The sequence below is a fragment of the Mercurialis annua genome, linkage group LG4 (assembly GCF_937616625.2).
Source record: "Mercurialis annua linkage group LG4, ddMerAnnu1.2, whole genome shotgun sequence".
NCBI lineage: Eukaryota > Viridiplantae > Streptophyta > Magnoliopsida > Malpighiales > Euphorbiaceae > Mercurialis > Mercurialis annua.
In genome coordinates, this window is record NC_065573.1 from 36,340,448 (window position 1) to 36,362,404 (window position 21,957).

General features: G+C 32.0%; 3 protein-coding genes and 3 non-coding genes across 11 annotated transcripts; 1 reads left to right on the plus strand and 5 right to left on the minus strand.

The window, feature by feature from the left end:
* Positions 1–1,976: 1,976 nt before the first annotated feature.
* On the minus strand, positions 1,977–6,008 carry LOC126677457 (phytoene synthase 2, chloroplastic). 3 transcript variants are annotated; one of them, XM_050372087.2, is made up of 7 exons: positions 5,876–6,008; positions 4,966–5,574; positions 4,832–4,882; positions 3,616–3,788; positions 3,204–3,439; positions 2,695–2,887; positions 1,977–2,291 (listed from the first exon to the last, which is right to left on the minus strand). In XM_050372087.2, exons 2-7 carry the CDS (start codon positions 5,420–5,422, stop codon positions 2,115–2,117), a joined length of 1,287 nt encoding a protein of 428 aa, XP_050228044.1. In that variant the 5' UTR covers positions 5,423–5,574; positions 5,876–6,008; the 3' UTR covers positions 1,977–2,114. The 3 variants fall into 3 exon arrangements, with proteins under 3 accessions (XP_050228044.1, XP_050228046.1, XP_055961401.1); XM_050372089.2 differs by lacking the exon at positions 5,876–6,008 and adding an exon at positions 5,646–5,825; XM_056105426.1 differs by lacking the exon at positions 5,876–6,008 and having other exon boundaries at positions 4,966–5,825.
* Positions 6,009–11,461: 5,453 nt separating this feature from the next.
* LOC126676257 (protein SET DOMAIN GROUP 40) lies at positions 11,462–14,836 on the plus strand. Of its 3 annotated transcripts, XM_050370421.2 has the most exons (7): positions 11,462–11,720; positions 11,817–11,964; positions 12,067–12,198; positions 12,290–12,430; positions 13,102–13,218; positions 13,288–13,368; positions 14,167–14,836. In XM_050370421.2, exons 1-7 carry the CDS (start codon positions 11,563–11,565, stop codon positions 14,797–14,799), a joined length of 1,410 nt encoding a protein of 469 aa, XP_050226378.1. In that variant the 5' UTR covers positions 11,462–11,562; the 3' UTR covers positions 14,800–14,836. The 3 variants fall into 3 exon arrangements, with proteins under 3 accessions (XP_050226378.1, XP_050226377.1, XP_055961610.1); XM_050370420.2 differs by having other exon boundaries at positions 11,469–11,720; positions 13,102–13,368; XM_056105635.1 differs by having other exon boundaries at positions 11,626–11,716; positions 13,102–13,368.
* A 2,037-nt stretch (positions 14,837–16,873) lies between these two features.
* Positions 16,874–16,969, minus strand: LOC126679620 (small nucleolar RNA Z103). The gene has a single exon (XR_007640910.1). It is a non-coding gene; the product is annotated as a small nucleolar RNA Z103 (small nucleolar RNA).
* Positions 16,970–17,052: 83 nt separating this feature from the next.
* Positions 17,053–17,150, minus strand: LOC126679617 (small nucleolar RNA Z103). The gene has a single exon (XR_007640908.1). It is a non-coding gene; the product is annotated as a small nucleolar RNA Z103 (small nucleolar RNA).
* Positions 17,151–17,218: 68 nt separating this feature from the next.
* On the minus strand, positions 17,219–17,316 carry LOC126679619 (small nucleolar RNA Z103). Its single transcript, XR_007640909.1, has one exon. It is a non-coding gene; the product is annotated as a small nucleolar RNA Z103 (small nucleolar RNA).
* Positions 17,317–19,354: 2,038 nt separating this feature from the next.
* Positions 19,355–20,116, minus strand: LOC126678647 (uncharacterized). Of its 2 annotated transcripts, none has more exons than XM_056105356.1 (4): positions 20,037–20,116; positions 19,906–19,942; positions 19,761–19,798; positions 19,355–19,684 (listed from the first exon to the last, which is right to left on the minus strand). In XM_056105356.1, the coding sequence occupies exons 1-4, from the start codon at positions 20,088–20,090 to the stop codon at positions 19,355–19,357; spliced, it is 459 nt and encodes a 152-aa protein (XP_055961331.1). In that variant the 5' UTR covers positions 20,091–20,116. The 2 variants fall into 2 exon arrangements, with proteins under 2 accessions (XP_055961331.1, XP_050229500.2); XM_050373543.2 differs by having other exon boundaries at positions 19,879–19,942.
* Between the last annotated feature and the right edge of the window lie 1,841 nt (positions 20,117–21,957).

Below are 21,957 nucleotides of genomic sequence, written 5' to 3' on the forward strand. Positions count from 1 at the left end.
TTTTTTACATGTCTAATATTTCAACATTGATTCATTTTGCCCCCTCAATTTAACATAAAATATCAATTGAGAATAAACTCATGGTTTTGGACAAAACACCCACAAAGTGGTTAATTGTCCCATATTACCCCTTTACTGAGGTGGTAAAAAATTATTGGAGGAATTGGAATCGAGATGTTGATCTATTTAGAGCTACAGAGATCAATTGAGTCAAAACGTATATTTTAAAGATGTTTTTTTAAAACACCTAATTTGAGGGTGTTTTTGTTTAAAAGTATGAATTTAGTCTTATTTAATTTTTTGTTTCAAGTTGAAGGGTTAAAATAAACCTTTGTCATCTAAGGAGGAACTTGTCAATATTTGACATGTAGTACATGTATTTTTATTTATAGAAATTGAGTCCTTATATTTTGATTTTCGTAAAATCAAGTCCTCTCAATACATAGAGTGGTGATAATGTGAAATATGAAATGAAATGGTATCGAAATTGATTCTTAATTTTTTATTTTTTATTAATGACTTTTTGTAATTTATTTTTAACTTTAAATATTTTTAATTAGATAATAAAATATTTCTTTTGGTTTAATAATTTCTGATATAAATAAGTATTTAGACTATAGTATGAAATTGAATTCAGCTATATATATATATATATATATATATATATATATATATATATATATAAAACTTAATACTACTAATTTAAAAAATAATATTATATTGTAAGGACCGGTCACCATAAGGTATTACCGATTATATAGCGTTCATACTAGGACCAAATAGGACAAAAATACACTCGTATAGAAAGAAGACATGATTTTATTCTAATCAATTCAATTCAATTTTAACTGTTGGAAGGCATTGTAAAATTTGAACATATGGTCATTAGTATTTGATGGAAAAAAAATTGTCTATAGTGGCTATGATTTTAATATGAAACAATGAAGGAATTTTTTTTGCCACCATTTTTTATGAGAGAGGTAGGAGAAAGTCATCTAAATGCATTTAGATAATGAAAATAGGGGAGTCGCCAATTCACATTTAGATAATTCTCATTGGAGATGACTTAAGTAATTATCTCTTTATTTTTTCCGTCGAATGATGGATTTCATTAAAGAAAATCGATTGCAAGAGTGTCGACTCTAACCACTCTAATAATTACAACAAAACATATCGTCTCTAAGAGATTTCTTGACTAATAAGTGAGCCACCTAATTACCTGACCGCCTAATGAAATTAAAGGAAACTGCATTAAACGATTGAGAAAGCATTCTACAATCATGCAAGACAAAGAATTCTTGCCTAATAAGTGAGCCACTGCATTCACTGCTCTGGGAGCTGCCTCGGGAGTTCTCATCGCTTCTGAACATTCTCTATGATATTTCTCGGCCACCTGCAGTACCTTTGGCGGATTGCTATCCTCACTTCTGAAAACCAACCCATTTCGTGCTAGCCATATGGCCCAGCACAACCAAGCAGCTTTAGAGCGAGTGATATCAGTTGCTTCACTCTCAGCTGGCAACATGAACCGGTGCGACCATAAGTCTCGAAAAGAGGTAAAAGAGTTACCAGACACATCTGATCCGAGAGCTGAGCCCAACCAAACTGTTCCGGCGAAGGGGCAGAGGAGGAGCGTATGGCTAACTGATTCTGTTTCACAACATCTCGGACAGAGGCCCGTATTAGATTGTATCCTTCTTTGGATATTTCCATTCACCGCTACGCTAGACCATTGTTGAAGGCCTTCCGCAGAAAACACTTCAGGTTTGGTGGAATTCTCGTTTTCCCTAAAACTCGCCAATTAAAGCCTCTCTCTAACGGCAAAAGAGGAGCAGGACGTTGAGCAATGATCCCCGTCGAGTTCGGGAAGGAGAAACATTTACATTATGTCTCATCATCTGCATCCAATTATTATATTTTGTGTGTGTTTTTCTTGTTCTTTGATGGAATAAGCATCTATCTATCAGAGAATGCAATTCAAATAAATTCACTATGCTTACTTTGAATGAATAATTGCTGCATTAGAACAGTTGTTAATGTACAAATTCTGATATATTTTTCATCCCCTTTGCTCTATATATGATTTAAACACATTAATGTTCATCTTCCAATATTTATGCCTTTGTCAAAGAAGGCAGCTTTGCTGGCCCAACGATTGCCCTTGCATATGCCATTGGCAAGAAGGCAAGCTTCTTGGCCTTTCCTACATAAGCTCTCCTTGTGAAGTTGTTGTAATCATTTACTTCTATCTCATCGAGTATCTGCCGGTATAACAGTAACGATGCCCATACCTGCAACGTCCGAAAACACGTCATTACATTTAATTCCACTTGTACATGTAAAACAAGCAACAAGAGATGAACTTCAGCTCGGAAAGACGATTATATTACAAATATATTCAACCTACCTGTGATTGCAAGTAGCAACTAAACTCAAAATACTTTAGCAATATAGTGCCTCGGTGCTAGTAGACTAATGGTCGAGTAGTCTACCTCTCATAATGCTGAAGGATAGAGGGCCGAGAGTTAAACTCTCGACAGCCTGATGCCTCGTAATGTACCAAAAGAGCAGTCGCATTGAGTTGCGTAACATTTACAAAACATAATACCTTTTATGATTAATTATGGTGACATATCTTGATTTAGAAACTATCAAAGTGCATTAGCATTTGAGGGAAGGTTTTCAAAAGTTTACCGGCCATCTACTTTCAGCACTTAGCTCTGTCACTCCTTTCTCAGCCTCGTTGAAGAACATTCTAGCTCTCTTGATTTGATTCTTCATGAAGTTTCTCCATTTATCTGTCACTTTTCCGGCAAATATATCCTCATCCGAAAGCCCTGCCTGTGCCAGCTCATCTTGCGGTAAATAGACCCTTCCTCTTCTTGCACTGAGAAAAACCCCAAAATAAAAATAAGATCAGAACTTCAAACACAATAATTAACCATAAGAACAGGAAATATGGAATATTATATGAATGCAAAGGACAAATATCACTTCCGATCCCAAAGGAGACGGTAACAGATGACAGAGATTCCATTCTTCGGTCTTTTGATTGTAATGTAAATATAGAATATTCAATAAGTAGTTAAAAAGTCTTTACTGAATGCCAAAGAGCTGCATCATCTAAGTAACATATATTCATGCATATAAAAAATCTTCTGATACTTTAGTCTCTTTGGTAATAGCAAACAGTTTGAACTTACTCTTCTCCGACATCCCTAAGTATGTTGGTGAGCTGATTTGCTATACCTAATGCCAAGGCAGCATTGTAAACACTCTCAGTTGCGGCTTGCGACTCGGGAGCAATCCCCATGACTGGAACACTCATCAATCCAACAGTCCCAGCAACATAATAACAATAAAGATATAGCTCATCAAAGTTCTTATATCTTGATTTTTTCAAGTCCGTCCGCATTCCTTCAATCATATCTTTGAATGGCTGAAACAAAACATCAAGCGAATCAGTAAAATATTCACTTGACATGCACTATGATCAAATGTAATAAATTGCTTGTTGTTGATTATGAAAGAGTGGTTAATTAACATGAAATAATTTACCACTGAAACTATTTCCAAAAAGAACGAATTTCATCCGAAAAACACTGCCTAACCAACCTGAATGTCAACAGGAAATTTTGTAACTGTATCTGACAAAGCAGCATCAAGCATATCAAACGGGCGGCCTCGGAAAAGATCTTCCAATCTTGCTTCCCACCTATCTAAAGCTGTTGGAGTTATGTGTGAAGCATTAGGACCATCAACAAGCTCATCGGTCCTCCTACACCACACTACAAGTACAAGAAACATCATAAGAAATAGAAATTGTTAACATGCATTTCTTTTGTAATTGTTTCGCGAGATGGAAAACAATATAATGAACTATAATTTAATTTCTCTTTTCTATTCAATCTCTTATATTACTGTTCAACGATAAAATATATGTTAGTCTACTTATTCTTTCAATGGGAAACTGAAGTTACTGAACCGATTATGTTCGATATAGGAATTATCCCCATATGCTACCAGAATGTCCTTACAACTCACACAGCTAATAAGCAAAATCCACCTTCCGCAGAACACTGCATTGAGAGAGCAAAATCTCTCTGCAAAAAAGTGCTTCCACTTATATGCAGTGAGCAGTAAATATTACCCAGAACTTGGGAACTTGGCATTAAGCCTCAAACCTCTCTTCTCGAACTTGAACATAATTTTTCGAATTCATTCCGACTGGGTTAAGAAGAAAGAATTGAGAACAAGTAATTTCAACATTCTGAAGATTTCAACTCTTAAGTAGGGGTGTGCAAAACCAAAACGAACCCGATTAACCGAACCTAAGTATCAATTTTTTTATCAAAGTAGTCAACCTCATTTTAACTTACTAATCGATTCATTCTATATATTTTATCCATAGAAGCAATAAAGAATTCAGATTCCTTAAAAAGAAGACTGCCCTTGTTACCTATAATCTAGACAGCACATGTAGATTCTACATCCATATCCTTCGTCACATGAGACTACGAGACATGATATTACAGGTTCTGTCACACTAACTTAAAATATAATTCTATAATACATCCAAGTTTTCATGACCTGGTAAACAGCTTTATGCTGAAGAATCCTCATTTTTTATTACTCGATATTATATTAACAACAAATTTTCATCATCCAGCCCACTACAGAATCCAAAAAACATATTAACATGACTATTAAATACAATTACAATCATCTCCATCCAACTTCCTTATTCCTTCATATCAAGAAAACTCACGAGCATAAGATTATAATCAGTGCAAAAAGCATATACTAGAATCAAAAGCCATAGCTCACTCACCATAGATTGCCCAGATAGCCCGTCGCCGTTCCGAGGTCATTAGCATAGTTCCTGAGAATTCAAAAACAAATTCAACCAAAATTCATAGACAGAGAGATAGAAAGATAGAGATAGAAAGAGAAAAGGAGGATAACCTAAGTAAAACGTTTTAGCATACTCAGCACAAACTTCACCACAACGATCATAAGCTTCACTCAACAATCCCAAACTTCCAGGAAGAACAATATCAGGCTTCACATCAAGTTCCTCACTAGACCGCAATTGCTTAACCAAAGCTGCTTGCTTTAACACCACATTATAAACCATTTCTTCAGAAGAAATGGCCATTTCTCCTGCTGGACTAGCTATCAAGCTTGTTGTCATACCCAATTTATTGCTTTTACTACTTTTATCATAATTCATCAAATCAATATTCACAGAATTTGACTTCCATTTCTGCTTCTTACCCTTATTTTCTCTCCCCTTAAACATCAAATTTCGATCCACACAACCGAATTTTGAAGAATCTAAAACCCTCACTGAATGAAGGAATCCAAAAGAAGTGGACACCTCTGTAGTTGGATTGGCAATCCATAATAATGCTCTCGTCATGTTCAAAAAACCAACTTTTTTTTCCTATTTATCCAATCAAATTTACTAAAATAATCACACTTTCTCTTGTTTTGAAGATAACCCAATTCAGCTTTACAACCAAAGATCAAAAGAACAGCTCTCAAACAACAATGGAGCTTTGGTTAAACTCTCTGCAAGTAAACCCAAAAAGCTAAAATGTTAGAATCCTTACAACAAGCAGAAACTAAAATCAAGAGCTTACAAAATGGGATCTTCAAGAGAGTGTTTAAAAGTTTTTTAGTAACAAGAGAAAAGTTTTTAAAAAATAGGGAAGCTTTGTTTTTGGGTGGTAGAGGTCTCTTGTGTCTATTATCTATAACCTTTTTTTCTCATTTGCTAGTCAATTTGGTTCCACTAAATTGGATTACGTTCATTTTGCACTGTACAATTGAGAAAATGGAATTATAAACAAAGAAAAACTAAGAAGCTAACCTGTTGCTGTTTAGAGCCACTCAAGTAAAAACATCTGATAAACATTTATAAACAAAACTGAAATTTATTAGGAGGAAAAGAAAAAGAACCAACGGCCACTATACCTTCCAATTCATCCATTTCATATTTTTAATATATTTTTATTTTTGTTATTCTATTATTTAATTAATATTTGTACAGTATATGCATAGTTGGATCCGGGTGCATATTAAGGGTTGCATGAACCCGGACTTGGCTGTGTATGAGATGAATGAAACCAAACTAGCAGTTCCTGTGTTTTTGTTTATATTGCACACTACAATTCTGTCAGAACTGATTTATTTTTTGTTTTTTTCCCCATGAAAATACAAACTTTAATTATATATTTTACTTGTGTGTGTGTGGCATATATCATTACTTATTAATATTAGTGTGTAAATACTTTTCTTTGTGGGGTTGATTAATGAGACTAGAGAAATGCATATACTCCTAGTGAGATAAATTTCCTTAAATGTAGATATTAGTGCCTAATATAATTTTTAACATCTTACATGATGAGTTTATTAAAAAAAATTGGTGACATTTAAGTGGGAATAAGAAAGAATTAAATAAAATAAGAATAAAAATAATTGGTTTTCATATCTTATTTGGTTAAAAAAATAGCATATGCATGAAAATGAGTGAAGGTTTACAAAAGTCCAACCTAGTTTGATTTCAATTGAAATTATAAAAATATTATTGAACATAATTTTTAAAAATAGAAATCACATTGAAATTATCGAACCAATAATCTTATCGAATTGATGGATTGCTTTCAGTATGGAAAATATTACATTTTTATAATTTTGATTTGTTTTTGTTCGATTTTGAAAAGAAATAGAAAGTTTAAATTAGATTCATTTTTTTTTTGGCAAAAAATAGATTCAGTTCAATGATATAAAAGTTAGGTTTTCAATTTGGTTCAATTTTGGTCATAATTTTTTCAGTTAGATTTTAATGTAAATCAAATTGAACTAATTGATCCAAATTAAAAAACTGAACAAGGTTTGGTTTAATATACCCTCATTTTAATGAGATGTTACAATATGATTGGCTTAATCTACGGATGACGTGCTAGATAAAGTCTATCTAAAAATTTCTCTTTGATATTATAAAACAATTTGTCTATTCAGTTGAGTTCAATTTTGTACATAATTTATAAAAATAAACTGAATTAAAATCACCAAACCGAACAAACGAGTTCGATTCATATTGGAAGCGAATGGCCCAGTTCTGTTCATAAATTTTAATTCTTTCATTTTAGTTTGATTTTCAAAAATAAATTTTATTGTTTCGGTTCGGTTCGGTTCGATTTACACCAAATATACACTCCTATAAATAATAATCAGTTTTAGTTTATTACATGTCTAATTAATATATAGTATTAAGAAATTTTTTTAAAATTATATATTGATTTGTTTGTAAACAATTTTTTAAAAATAAACTATACATTAGATTATGTTTCTAGAGTATTGTTATAATTATATATTATTCATGTGTCAACTAATCATATTTTCTAAATTTAGTTTGATTTTCATATGAATAAAAAGAAAATTCTCGTAGGCGAATGAGGGATTAGGCGATTATTTATAGCAAAAGTAATTACATTCTTATTTTAAATGATTTTAATAAAGCAAACACAAATTCAAATAATAAAAATTGTCACTTTCTAAATAATCAAAATGCCCTTCAGAGTTTTACTTGCATGATGATTGGTCAAATTTTGAATTTTTACTTAATCATAGAAACAAATAAAATATGCAAATTCCATATTTAAATATTGGTTTAATCACAAAAAACCCTCATCTTTTAACCCCTTTTCAAATGTACCCTGACGTTGCAATTTTGCCAGCTGCACCCTAATTCGCACCTTTAGTTTTTAATTCCACCCTTAAGTACTAAATTGATTTATTGTCCATTTGAAAAAAGTTAAAATAGGTCATCCATTTTTAATTTTTTGTGTGAAAAAGAGTTCAAACGAGTACTTTATAAGGGTTTTTATGAATTTTTTCCGAGTGAAAAAGAGTCCAATTTAATTTTGAGGGTGTAATTGAAACTCAAAGGTGCGAATTAGGGTGCAACTAACAAAATTTCAACGTCAGAATGCAATTAAAAAGAGGCTAAAAATTGGTGGATTTTTTTGGTGATTAAGCCTTAAATATTTATATCTACTGTACAGCTATAAAATAAATTTCTAATTTTACATGTCCCTCTCTCTTGGCATATATACACAAATATTTATATAATAAATAAAATATTAGTATATAGTTTTTAGTTAAAGTAAAATAGTAGAATTTATTTTTGCTATAAATTTGAAAAAAATAGTTTTGTTTATTTCCATTGCTTTCTTTTTGTAGCTGAAACATGTTTTCTCATTTTATTATTGCATATAATTATTCAATTTACAAATGTTTGTTCGAATAACATTCAAAGCTAAAATGAATATATTAGGTAAAAATTAAAATAATAATAATAAAAAATTATTATGTAGATTTATTTATCCTAAAGGAAAACGGGTATGAGAAAGGACCCTGAAGACCCGAGTAAAAGGAAACAAATGTAGTCCAGAAACAATGCATAATAGAGCACAATTGGAAATCTTATCAAAGGGGACACGTGGAGAAATCACCCAATGAATGAAAGATAAGGTTATCAAATCTTTGTACACGTGGCAATCCCTGATTGAATTCTTCAAACGTTACAACTAGAACCTGCCGGGGTCCATTATATGCACAACACAGACGCTTCTATACTAAAAAAGTGCTGGATGCGGGACCCACTCTTATTGGGGCTGGCCAGTGGGTGCTACTGTACAAGATGGAAGTGGAAGTTTATTACTTTCACTAATTTTTTTATTTAAAAATAAATTATTATGGCATCTCATATTTATTGTTGTCCTAGTTTTATTTTTAGGTTTACCATTAAAAAATATTTCATATTTTTGATTTTTTTTATTTATGACCCACCTTTTAAAATCTTTAATTTTATCTCTTTTTTAATTTTTGGTTTCAATTATAACTATTTATTTAAATTAAACTAGAAAAAAATAAGTCTTTAATATTATTTGATATTGTTCTGATTATATCATATATGAAAAGTGTTAGAATAACAATATATCATATTAAAAAATTAGATGAGATTCAGAATTATATTGATCATTTACATTTCAAATTACAAAACCTATAAATTATATTGAATTTATAAAAAAAACAGTCTAAAATTATGATTTTAACTTATAACAAACCCCCTTCTTAAAAACATTTATAACAAACCCTATTTAAAAGAACGTGTGTTTAGATGGACCATGATAATTTTAACAATATAACAAGTTTTTTAATGGTTGCATGTGGGGGTGGGGTGGGGCATTATTGTGTTGACATGAAGTGGAAAAAGTGTGGTGTGAGTAGGCCATAATGTTGAATATGAAACCATAGTCCACACAAATCCTTCAATGGAATTTGTGGATCTTCTATTTGACACGTCTCCCACTTTTAAATCTTTTATTGCCTTTTGTTATATTTGCCCTCTATCTAATCTCCCCCATCATCCTAATCAATTAGGTCAATCTAATTATAGATTGTATAATTTTGTGTATAAGAGTTGGGCTAAATTTTAAAATGTTTAATCCGATAAATAAAGGCTAAGAATTGTATTTCCTTCTTTTTTATTAAATTGTAATTTGCAATACATTTTATTGGTGGTTAAATTTTGTAAAGATCAATTAAAACGCAACATTTAAAGTTAAGTGTATACAAAACTACATGTATATAGGAAATTAAAAGTAAAACAGAAAACAAATAACATTCATATGTTAGTGATGCTCTTCCAAATATAAAATCAAATAATTATATTTCCATAAACAACACGTTTGAGTAAATCAAATGATTATGTCCAAAAATAATAACGTTAAAGAGAAGAAAAAAAAAGCGCTCCAGTCAAATTAGACCGGCCAGCCGAACGGACAGCACGAGCATGTGTAGGAAGGATTTATCTCTTTTCCATTTATAGAACTGGGCATCCCATAGAGTCCAAACTCATATAAAAAAATCTATCTTTATAAATCTATTAGCTGGCTTGTTCCCTACATAAGTATTCATATACACCGCTATTTTTTCAAAATTTACTTACAAAATTCAACAATAACTTAGGAGAGAAAAAAATTTAGCTTGAATTTTAAGTAATTTTATATAAATATGTTCTAAATCTATGATCTCACTCAAGTCAAGCAAATGTCTTACAAATTCACCTGGATTTTGAGATAAATATCTTCCTCCTTGTTTTAATTAATAGAAAGAGCATATAAGTTAGGATCTTAATTTCCCAAATTAATCATTAGATTTAAAACCTTAAACAAAATGAATGCACATAAGTTTGAAAAAATTGTGGTGAGTATAGAGACACACATTATATTCAATCCTAGCCATAACATCAAGCTTATTATCATCTTATGTTTTTATTTCTTTCACTTTTTATGTCATTTTCTCTTCAAAGGAGATTCCTAGAAGATATTCTGATGGCATAAGAATTTTAAATTTTTCATCTTCTTAATTGCAATACGTAAGTTGAACATTTCCAATTCCATTAAATTTTGTCAATGGAATTTATTGTCATGCCTTATTAAACTGGTGGGCCGTTGATGTCATAAACTCTGTTCTCGACGTAAAAAGATGTAAAAATAAGTCAATTTATTAATATCTTATAAAAACCATATTGAATGATTAACAGAGATTCATTGTATCCAATATTCAGACATTTACACAACAAAAGTTACTTGTTCGGTGCTCTTCCTTCTCTCTACACTCAAAATAGAATTTTTTTTCCGCGGTAGCTAAATTTTCTTCGATTTCGGACGTAGAAGACAATAGTATTTATTTTCTTTTAACTGAAAATCATTGTCTTCTAACTTGTTTATGTATATAATTGTGTTGTTGTTTGAATAAATTATTCTATTTACGGGAGATTTGTATGTTTTTTTGGATGTTTTTGTTCGTTTTTCATTTTATTTATATAAGATTTTTCATCGTTTATTCAAACTTCAACTTCACTTCCTTAAAGATTCTAGATTTTTCTATCCTCATTCAAAATATCTTAACAGCGAAACCGGTGGTTAATAGAAGTCACAGGGGTGCGATTAGTGTCAGGAAATTCTTAACAATTGAATTCATCTTATTTTTAGTCACCTGTCAAATCTGTATCATCGAATTTATATTACTCATTTCTTATCGTAAATCGATTATAGGTTTTAATTGTTTCATTTTTGTAATTTTGATCTACGATGTACTTCGACGTTCAGATGCAATCGGTTAATTTTATCTATATATCTATTGTGTGACAAAAAAAGATATTTATACAATTTTTTTAAATTAAAAATTTCCGATTGTACTTTATTAAATTAAAGAAAATAATTATATTATAAACTGAAATTCCCTAATTATAATTTTATAGTAAACAATTTTGTCTGATATGACATATTTGAAAATTTTCCTTTCTTGGATCCTTTATTTATTCAAAACCCATCCTCTATGCTGGACCATAGTTTGTCAAGATTGGGTTCATAACCCCCATTATATTCGGCCTATTGGCCTGTACTTACTCGAGGAATAAACGTCATTCCAAAATCTGAAGAAGACAAAAAACGTTTCTAATATTTCTCTGATTCAAGGCAAGAAATGGTACCAGCAGAAGCTGATAAAAAGCTTGAAGGGTTTATAGAATGGGCGTCAAAGCTTGGAATTTCAGATTCACCAAACAATTCCCAATCTTTTTCAGAACCCAAATCCTGTCTAGGCTATACTCTCACTCTCTCCTATTTCGCAGATACTGGTGGGTCAGTATACTTAGCTCATTCTTCTGATTTTTAGTTCCTTTTACTGTCATTTAATTTACAAAAAGTTTATGAATTTGGAACTGGGTTCTGTTGCAGAAGAGGATTGGGAGCTGCCCGTGATCTTAAGAAAGGAGAATTGGCTCTTAGTGTTCCAAAATCTGCTTTGTTTACAAAAGATTGGTTTCTGAAAGATGAGTTAGTCTCATCTGTTGTTAGTAATCATTATTCTCTTTCACCTACTCAGGTTTGCTTCACTTACTAATCATGGGTTCTTCCATTTTTTTAGAAATTTACTAGCTTTTCTTGAAGTTAATGATGCTATTTTTTTTGTGGGAATTCAATGCAGATGCTGAGTGCTTGCTTGCTATATGAAATGGGTAAAGGGAAAAGTTCATTTTGGTATCCTTACTTTTTGCAGCTGCCTCGCAGTTATGAGATACTAGCTACTTTCAGTGAGTTTGAAAAGCAAGCTTTGCAAGTTTAGTTTCTTAGTTGTCCTTTTAGTCTGGTTTGTGCGATTTTGATATAACTTGTTGAGATCAGCTGTGACATTTTAAACTAATTGTTAGGTGGAGGATGCTATTTGGACAGCAGAAAAGGCCATATCTAAGGCTGAATTGGAATGGAAAGAAGCTCTCTCCCTAATGCAGGAGCTTAAGCTTAAGCCTCAATTTCTTACACTCAGGGCTTGGATTTGGGCTTCTGCAACTGTGAGTATAATTTGTTTCAGAATATGGCGATTTCTAGATTAAAAAATTGCGATATTCACTTTGGCTGTGTACATGATCATGAGAAACCTGTCAGTTAATCTTGATTTCTCCTACTAAAGTCAGCAAGTCACCAAGCAGAGTTTGTTGGCATTCATCTGTAGCATAGGTTTATTCACATTAGTGCTTTCCTCCTTGCACCAAATCAGAATACTGCAATTAGGCTTATTAATATATTTCGCTGCTGAGTCATGCACCTGTGGTGTTTCTAATTAAGATTGAAAAGCTGGACTAACATTACAATTGATCATAATTTTTGTGTAATGTCCATATTTCACTACCTCAAATAAGCACTATTCTTGCTGCTTTGTCTCTGTTTGGTTCATAGAATAGGTCCGGGATAGAATAGCTATTCTTTATTTTGGTTCATGGAATAGTAACTCCATGGAATTGCTATTTCGTGATTTATGGAATATGCATTCATCTCAAAAAAATAAAGAGTAGCTATTCCATTCCTTGAACCAAACATGGCCTTTGTTCAGTCTTTGAGCTGCTACAATCACATTCTGTTACTTTTGTCTTGTATACATTTTGTGTATTTTTGTGGTTATCTTAACCTGCTTCTTTGGATTTCTTCAATTTGAAACCGTTAAAAATATATATATGTTTTATAGATATCCTCGCGGACAATGCATATACCATGGGATGAAGCTGGGTGCCTATGCCCCGTTGGAGACTTTTTCAATTATGCTCCTCCCGGAGAGGAATCAAATAGTCTTGAAGAGATTGAGGTTCGAATGCGCGCTTCTTCCTTGGGAGATGTTTCTTTGTCAAGTGAACACTCCACAAACAATTTACAGAGGTTTATAGATGCTGGGTTTAATGAAGACATTGGTGCATATTGCTTCTATGCCAGGCAAAATTATAAAAGAGGAGAGCAGGTACAGCTAATTTCTTTTCCATCAGCTAAACTAAATGGATTTTTTTTATATACCAGAGAGAGTCTGAATCATGTAATTAAATGCAAAAGTGTGAAACAAGCCTACACTAGATTAGTAGATTGGTTAAACACATCTACTTCTAGATCAAACATTGACAATGAATTAGTTGTAAAATGTGATACTTGTTCTTTTTGATGGTCAAGAATATATCATTTTGAAAAATGCATGATAATGAACTCACTAGAGTCACGCACAGACATACACAAACACTGATCGAGCTATCTTTCACTTGATTCTTGTTGATTTTGATTTTTCTCTTTTCCCACTTTTGTACCTTCAATTATCCATCAAATGCTTCTGAAAAGCCTGTTCTAATTTTGTCATCATCATGTGTCTTTTGCTTTTGAGTTGCCTTTCTTTATTTTGGTTGAAGAATGATTAATTATGATTTTAATAATTGAATGTTAATAACTTACTAGTCTTTATCGCGGGATAGCAGCCACATTGTTTTACCATTTTCTTCAAACTGCTACTACAGTTTTTGAAAGAAACTGAATGCTAGATTCATATTGAAAAGGGAAAATTCTACATATACTATGTTAACCATGTCATCCGTGGACAGTGCCAACTGAATTCCACCATCGCATTATATGAAATTTCAGTAATGTACTGCAAGTCAATAAACTTTGTTCGGGGATATGGTGGACAAATATTACCTAAGATTTTTCATTGACAGGCTTTGTCAGTTTGCTTAGTTGTTGGTTGAGATAATAAATTGGAATGACACCTTTTTTGTAGGTTCTCTTAAGCTACGGAACTTATACAAATTTGGAGCTACTTGAACACTATGGATTTGTCCTAAATGAAAATCCAAATGACAAGGTATTCATTCCCTTGGAACTCACCATGTATTCCTCCAATTCATGGCCAAGAGAATCAATGTATATTCATCAAGACGGGAAGCCATCTTTTGCCTTATTATCTGCTTTACGGCTATGGGCAACACCTCATAATCAGCGGAGATCAGTAGGACACCTTGCTTATTCAGGTTCTCAACTTTCTGCCGAAAACGAAATGTTGGTTATGAATTGGATATCACAGAATTGTCGTGCAGTTCTAAATAATCTGCCAACAACAGTTCAAGAAGACAGTCTATTGTTATCAACAATAGGCAAAATCCAAAATTTGCATAACGGTATTGAGCTGCGAAAGATGCTGGACCTATTAAAAGACGAGTTTCGTGCTTTCTCGGAAGCCAATGGTATGGAAATTGCAGAGTTGGTGTTGTGTGGTAAAACAAAGAGGTCAATAGAACGGTGGAAATTAGCAGTGCAATGGAGGTTAAGGTATAAGAAAATACTTATTGATTGCATAACCTATTGCTCTGAAGTCATAATTTCTTTGTCAAAGAAAAATGATAGAACTAAGTAATATATAATTCAAATTATTTTGATACTTTGTGCTTCTATTATTTTTTTTTCTTTCTTATTTTTGACAGTTCTGCAAATATTTGGATATGAATGTTTTAGGATTACAAAAATAGATAGCTTTATGTCAACTTAAAAGAATTAAGGCCATGTTTGGTTCATGGAATGAAATAGCTTAGAATAGAATAGCTATTTCATAAGGTTAAAGTTATCAATTTATTAAAGTTTAAGAATAGAATAGCTTAAAGTTATGAATTTATTGAAGGGATAATTATAAATTTATTGAAAAATGGTAATTTAGTGCTTGAGCATATATTTATATCAATTGATTGTTTGAACTAGCAAAAAATAACAAAATGTATTATTTTTATCAAGTCATTTGTATAAATGATGACATGGAATGCGTAGATTTGCCATCAAACTTTAAAAGATCGAAAGAGACATTTCTTATGGGAAAACTTATGTTACATTAGTAGCTGAATAATCAGCAATTACATTACATAGAAGTTAATTTATGGAAAAACATTCTCCTTTACAAAACTATAAAAATGAGTTGCCTTGCCTTGTTAATTTTCCTACTCACATAAAAGAAATATAAACCACGGTTCTCATCTTTAATCAATTTGTAGCAGTCTTGACCGAATAAACTGATTGCATTGCAAACCATTTCTTTGTGGTTGAAAGAATCTATAGAGCCTGCAGACCGTTTCTTTGTTGCTTCCTTTGTCATTGTAATGACATCTCGAATGGCCACAGCTTCGTCAATGTTCACGTCTGCATTCGAATCAGGTCTAGTTGTGTACAGGGGCGGAACTAGGTAGGGTCGAAGAGGGTCGGCCAATCCTCCTTGCCGGAAAAAAATTAAAAAAAATATATATAATTTTTAGGGTTTTTTCCGACCGCCCCTAGACCCCGCCCCTACATTTGTTAGGGGCGGTTTTTTCTTTGTAGGGGTGGTTAAAACCGCCCCTAGAAGTACAAATAAACAGATTTAAACTTTATTTATAGCCGTTTGATTTTTAAATAACCGAACGTAAAAATTTCGACCCTCCTAAGTTGGAGTCCTAGTTCGGCCACTGGTTGTGTAGCATGCAGCATGTAAATAACATTGTCAATCTTTAATCCTTTTCCTTTCTTTATCAAACACATCATCTAGTTGAATGCAAAAACAGCTTCATCCAAGAAGTTTATTCCTTGTGATAATCCTCCAAGATCATCCCAGCACCTGATTAACAGCTTTTTCAATTATGCCGAAACGAACGAACACAGTTTCAATTGTTGGAGATTAACCACATCTGGATTACAGATAGCAAGCATAACGGTTTTAGTAACAGAAGTGCACTCATCAGTTAACTCTATTGATCAAAGAGAATCTGACCAGCAGCCCATTCCCGAAGCATCTCTAGAGAAAATATTTCAACTTCCATGCCGACAGTTGCTTTGCCAAGCTACATCTTCCTGGCTCAAAGTTGATAGCATAATGTTCATATTCAACTTCCCTTCATCTTTTAAGGTGCTCTCCCTTGAGAGCTATCTAATAGAATAGATGTTTAGATTCTTATCATTTTATCATATTAAACTCTCAGTTTTGATTATCTCAAGTCTGAACATCGTTTATTCTACTGATAATTAAAATTTAAAATATTTTCTTTTAAACATTATATATTACTAGGGAGAATTATATTAAAAGATAGTTTAATTCATCAATTTTGATTAGTAATATTGTTTTCTGAAAATTATATTCTTGGAATATATCAAAACTGAGCTCCCAGGTATTGCACTCTAAACTGAGATGTCCTAACTAAGTTCATTATCCTATGAATAATAATTGTTAAAATTTGTTTATATAAAATTATTTATATTATAAAAATTTGTTTGTATCAAATATTCAATTAAACTCTCAATTAGGTTATTTGGTTCGACATCACAAACTGTATTCTCATAAGCTCATCTGCAGTAAGCTCGCTCTTCAGTATATTCCAAATAACGAAGTTTCATATTTGCAATTCAGCAAAACAAAATACTTCTCTATTGAAATCTCTCTACAAAAATATTCGAAATTCATTGATATGTAAGGGATGAATCAGATTTCTGGCTTGATTCTCAATTGAGAATAAAAGTGCGCTCAGTATGTTCATCGTCGAATCATCTGGGGAAATAATCATCACTTTCACCCCCTCACTTCATTTCAAATCAACTACAAACAACAAAACAAATTTAAACCCTTCAAAAACCCTAAATTTCGGATAACAAAGAGATGGATCAGAAATCTGGCTTAAACTCTCTCTAAAGAGAGCAATAATTCGCACAGTATATTCAACTTCGATCATTTGGGGAAATAATCATCACCTCCACCTCTAATTTATCATTACTACTCATTATCACATAATAAAAACAATTCAAAAATATTTAAAAAAAGGAAGACGGATCAGAGATCTGGCTTAAATTCTCTGGAAGAGAATTGAAAAGTCGCACAGTATGTTCAGTTTCGATCATTTGGGGAAAAAATCATCATATCCAACTTCTCCTTTTTTTTTTGCATGCAAAACATAAAAAAAATATATCCAGATCTGCAAAGAATGGAGAACAGCTACTCCTACGAAATTAGTGAAGCAGACAATGGAAAAAATATGAATTTAGCGTCACCTCATACTCAAGCGTCCACTAATTGAAGAACGTAGGTAATCAGTACATGACGCAAATTTCTAAACTCAAACCCTAAAATTGCAAAATGTAATAAACCCTAATTTTAACAGAAAACGGAGGAAGGCGAGAACACTGCTTGCTCTTATCTTTTAATTCAGTCTTATTTATAGGGCGAGAGGACACCCTTAAACCCTAGAAAAACACTCTACTTAGTCACGTGCACTGCACGAACGTTGTTAATATTTAATTATTACTACAAATTCCCAATTTATAATTTATGCCAAACCCATCTAGTGGCCCCTGTACTTTACACATTTTTTTCCGTAGGTCTTTATATTTCATTTTTGTATTATCTGGTCCCTCTACTTACATTTGAAAGTAGAAATTAATCTCTCCGTCCATTTTTTTATATCAGTCAACTTAGTTAAAGGACATAAATTAAAAAAAAAATTTATATTTTTAATATGTCCAAAAAAAATTATATTATTATGACATTCAGTGAGTTAATGGCTTCAATTTTTTTTTATATATTAATATTTTAATTTTTTTATTTTAAAAAAATAATGAATTACAAAAATTTAAAAATAAAATAAGAGAAGTATAAAGTAAATAAACTAAATTAATTAAACTATTGAATTTCATAAATAATTAAAACCCAGTTGTACTAAAGTGGACTCGTATGACTCGCTTAACGTTAACTAGTTTCGCCTTACGTGCTATGCACGTGGCTCGTAACGTAACTCGTCAATGTACTTAGTAAATTTATTATAATCATATCAATTTTTTTATTTATAATTAATATTAAATTAGTTAAGAATTTTTGTAAAAGTTAATATAATATATTTATTTATTAATTTTTTTTCCATACTCAATTTATTCTTCTTTTGATTTTATAATAACCATAATTAAATAATTAACTTAATTTTATTAATAATGTCTTTAAAAATAATAAGATTAAAATTTAAATAATAATATATCGACCAAATACAGTGTTTTAATTTTGTAGTTCAATCAAACTAAAAAATAGGTATTTCTACTAATTTGAAGACAATTTAGTTATTTTTTACATACTAAAAACAAAATTAGAGATAATTTAGCTATCTATTCTAATTAGGATTTTAATTATAATAGTGATTAATTAAATAATTAATTAGTTAATGACTATAAAACCTTTATTTAGTAACAAACTGAAAAGGATTATTCGGTAAATTTGCTTGTCCCCCCCCATCCGTGCTTTTATATATAGTATTGATAAGTCGAAGATAAGAGATCTACTCATGAATGGACTTTCTAAAAACTCGTGATAAATGAGCCGAGTCCTATATGACTCCTCTATTTATAATCGAGCCTATATGGAGTTGCCTAGCAAAGACAACTGAGTATGTACATAGATATTCTAAAATATTAACATAGATCTTGTCTAAAGATTTGGAATTATGATCCGGGTACAAAATCAATAACCCATAAGGTTCTAAATTCATTTAAAAGATTTGGATCTTTTAAAAGACGATTAAAAAATATATTTCTATTAAGAATTATATCTTTTTATTTAGGAACACAGTCCTATTTAGATATTATATTTCTATTCGAAATTTCTTTCCTACTCAAACTCATATTCCTAATGGGAATATTTTTTTATTTGTACTTTACTAGGTATACTCACCACCACTTTATAAGGAGTTTGGGGCTAATAATCACCCATGGCACCTCAACTTTAAGGGTACGGGCGCTAAACCCCTTGATGTTTAAAAACGGGCGCTAAACCCCCTGATCTTTGTGGCGGCGCTCAGTAAACCCCTTTTGGACGAAATATGACCAAAATACCCATGGCGCCGTTTTTTCTGGTCAACTGACTTTTTTTCAAAAAAAAAATAAATAAATAGTGGCGCCACGTCAGCTACCACGTCACCAAACTACCCTAAAAAATTAAAACACCTAAAATACCCTAAAACACCCAACCCAATCAAATCAACCCAATGACATCCAACCAAACCACTTTCACCCGAACCGCCACCACCACCCCCACCGCTCTCCGGCCACCACGTCTGACCACCGCCATGGACGGAATTTTTTCCGGCCGGTCTGTTTTTGGTGGAAGAACAGATCCGGAGATCTGGGATCTGTTCTTCGTGGAAGAACAGATCTGGGATCTGTTCTTCGTGGAAGAACAAATCCCAGGTCTGTTCTTCCACGAAGAACAGACCCAGATGGGTCCATAATCCACTCATCAGTTTGACATCTTCCTGCAAGAATTAGGACACAAGTTAACCCAAATTGAAAGAAAACATGGAATTTGGTGATTCAAATTTGGTAAACAACCTTATATTTGCGATACCCGTCAACTCCCATAGCTCCACCTGCAATACAAAAAAGAAATTGAACTCACAGAAAAATGAACATTAAAAATGAAGTACTAATTAGAAGGAAAGTTACTAACTGCCATGAGAAAAGACATCCCAAGCACCAGGACTACGTCCATCCTCATTTGCGGCTCCTTCCACCTTTTTCAAGAAACTCCATTAAATGATTGAGTCTTGTACTTTTATTTTTGGCTGAAATAAGTTTGTTGATGATGATGCAGAGTAGTTGACTGACCTGATAAGCAGAAGTTGCAGCACCAAAAACGAAGCCTGGAGGAAAATCTTGCATGTTATATTGGTCAGCAGAAAACACTGAGAATGCTAAATTAGAACAGATCTCGTTGGATCTGTTCTTAGAACAGATCCCGACGGATCTGTTCCAAGAACAGATCTCGTTGGATCTGTTCTTAGAACAGATCCCGACGGATCTGTTCCAAGAACAGATCCTCGACAAGGATCTGTTTTAGGGATGACAGGAAAATTTTTCCGGTCATCTTCCGCTCGGAGAAGATGACTGGAAAAATTTTTCGGCAGTGGTAGGGTGGCGGCGGTGGGAGTGTTGGTTGGGTTGGTTGTTGTGGTTAATCAAATGGTTAGATTAGATTGGGTTGTTTTTTTTGTCTTTTTCTATATTAAAGTAAGGGTATTTTTGGTGTTTGAAATTTTTAAGGTATATTTCTGACGTGTCAGATGATATGGCAGTGTCAGTTTTTTTTTTAAGACTGACAATTGACTGAAAAAACGGCGCCAGGGGTATTTTGGTCATATTTCGTCCAAAAGGGGTTTAGTGAGCGCCGCCACAAAGATCAGGGGGTTTAGCGCCCGTTTTTAAACATCAGGGGGTTTAGCGCCCGTACCCCTAAAGTTGAGGGGCCATGGGTGATTATTAGCCGGAGTTTGGGGTTTACATAAAGAACTACATTATACTTACTCTGCAAATAATATACTCACAAAAGAATGATTTAAGCATTAGAGTATTTATCGGATAAAATATTTGATCTACAATCTAATATATGTTTTACAGATTAACCCGTCGAGAAGACCGACTTCATCAATAAAATAATTTTTTAATTTATATTTGTATCAAAAGGAAGTTTAAAATTTTATTTTTTTTGGTTAAGTCGGGAAATGAATGGATGAACTAAATAATTGATCTAGATACAAATGAAGGATTATACTTACTGTTTGTTTTCCAAATAAAAAGATTAAAATATAAATTATGGGACATTTAGAGAGAGTAATTTACTCTTAAAATATTAACAAAAATAAGTTATAATTTTTTTTAAAGAATCAAATAGTTTTGAATAGCTAGGCCAAAAAAGATAGAACAAGAGACATAAGACAAAATGTAGAAGCACTAACGAAAAATTGCATAGAAGATTCTCATGGTCTTAACTCTTAAGATTCTCAATAATATATAGACCACGTTATCACTAAGGAAAGTCTACAATTCCTTTGTTTCTTAAACTGAAAAAACTCCAACTATATATTAGTACCGTTAATCTAAATTATAATTATATGAGCACTTAAATTTGCACCCCCAAATTTGATGGCTTTGTATATATAAGATTTGAACTTTAAATTTCGAATTAAGTTAAAGATAGACTAAAAATTAAATCCAAACTATAATAAATAAAATCTTAAACCTATTACCGATTGCTGTATTTTAAATTCATGTAAACCAATGAGTCATAACTCAAATGTTATAAGCAATGAGCAACAAACTGCTAGATAGTGGGTTCTAAATCTCCCACAAGCACTCCGTCATATCAATTATTGAAAAATAAAACAAAAAAATTCGTGCAATTCATAACAAAATAAATAGAGAATACTATATATTATACCATGTTGAGAAAAAAGTGTGGATGGATTACTATTACTATTAGTATAGATTTAAATTGGGTAGATATGCAACGAGACAAAGAAAGGGTTGCCGTGAATATAGCACTCTAGCTTTCTTCCCTTCTTTCTTACCATCACGAAACGAAAAGAATAATCTTTTCTTCCTGTTTTTTTTGTCAAACTTTCAATCAGGAATCTCTTGCATATTTGAATTTTTTTTTTTTCATATTCTTGAAAATTCTATTTTTTTTTATTTTCTGAAAATTTGATTCTATTTATCATAAAGTCGAGTCGGATAAATTTACAAGACGGGC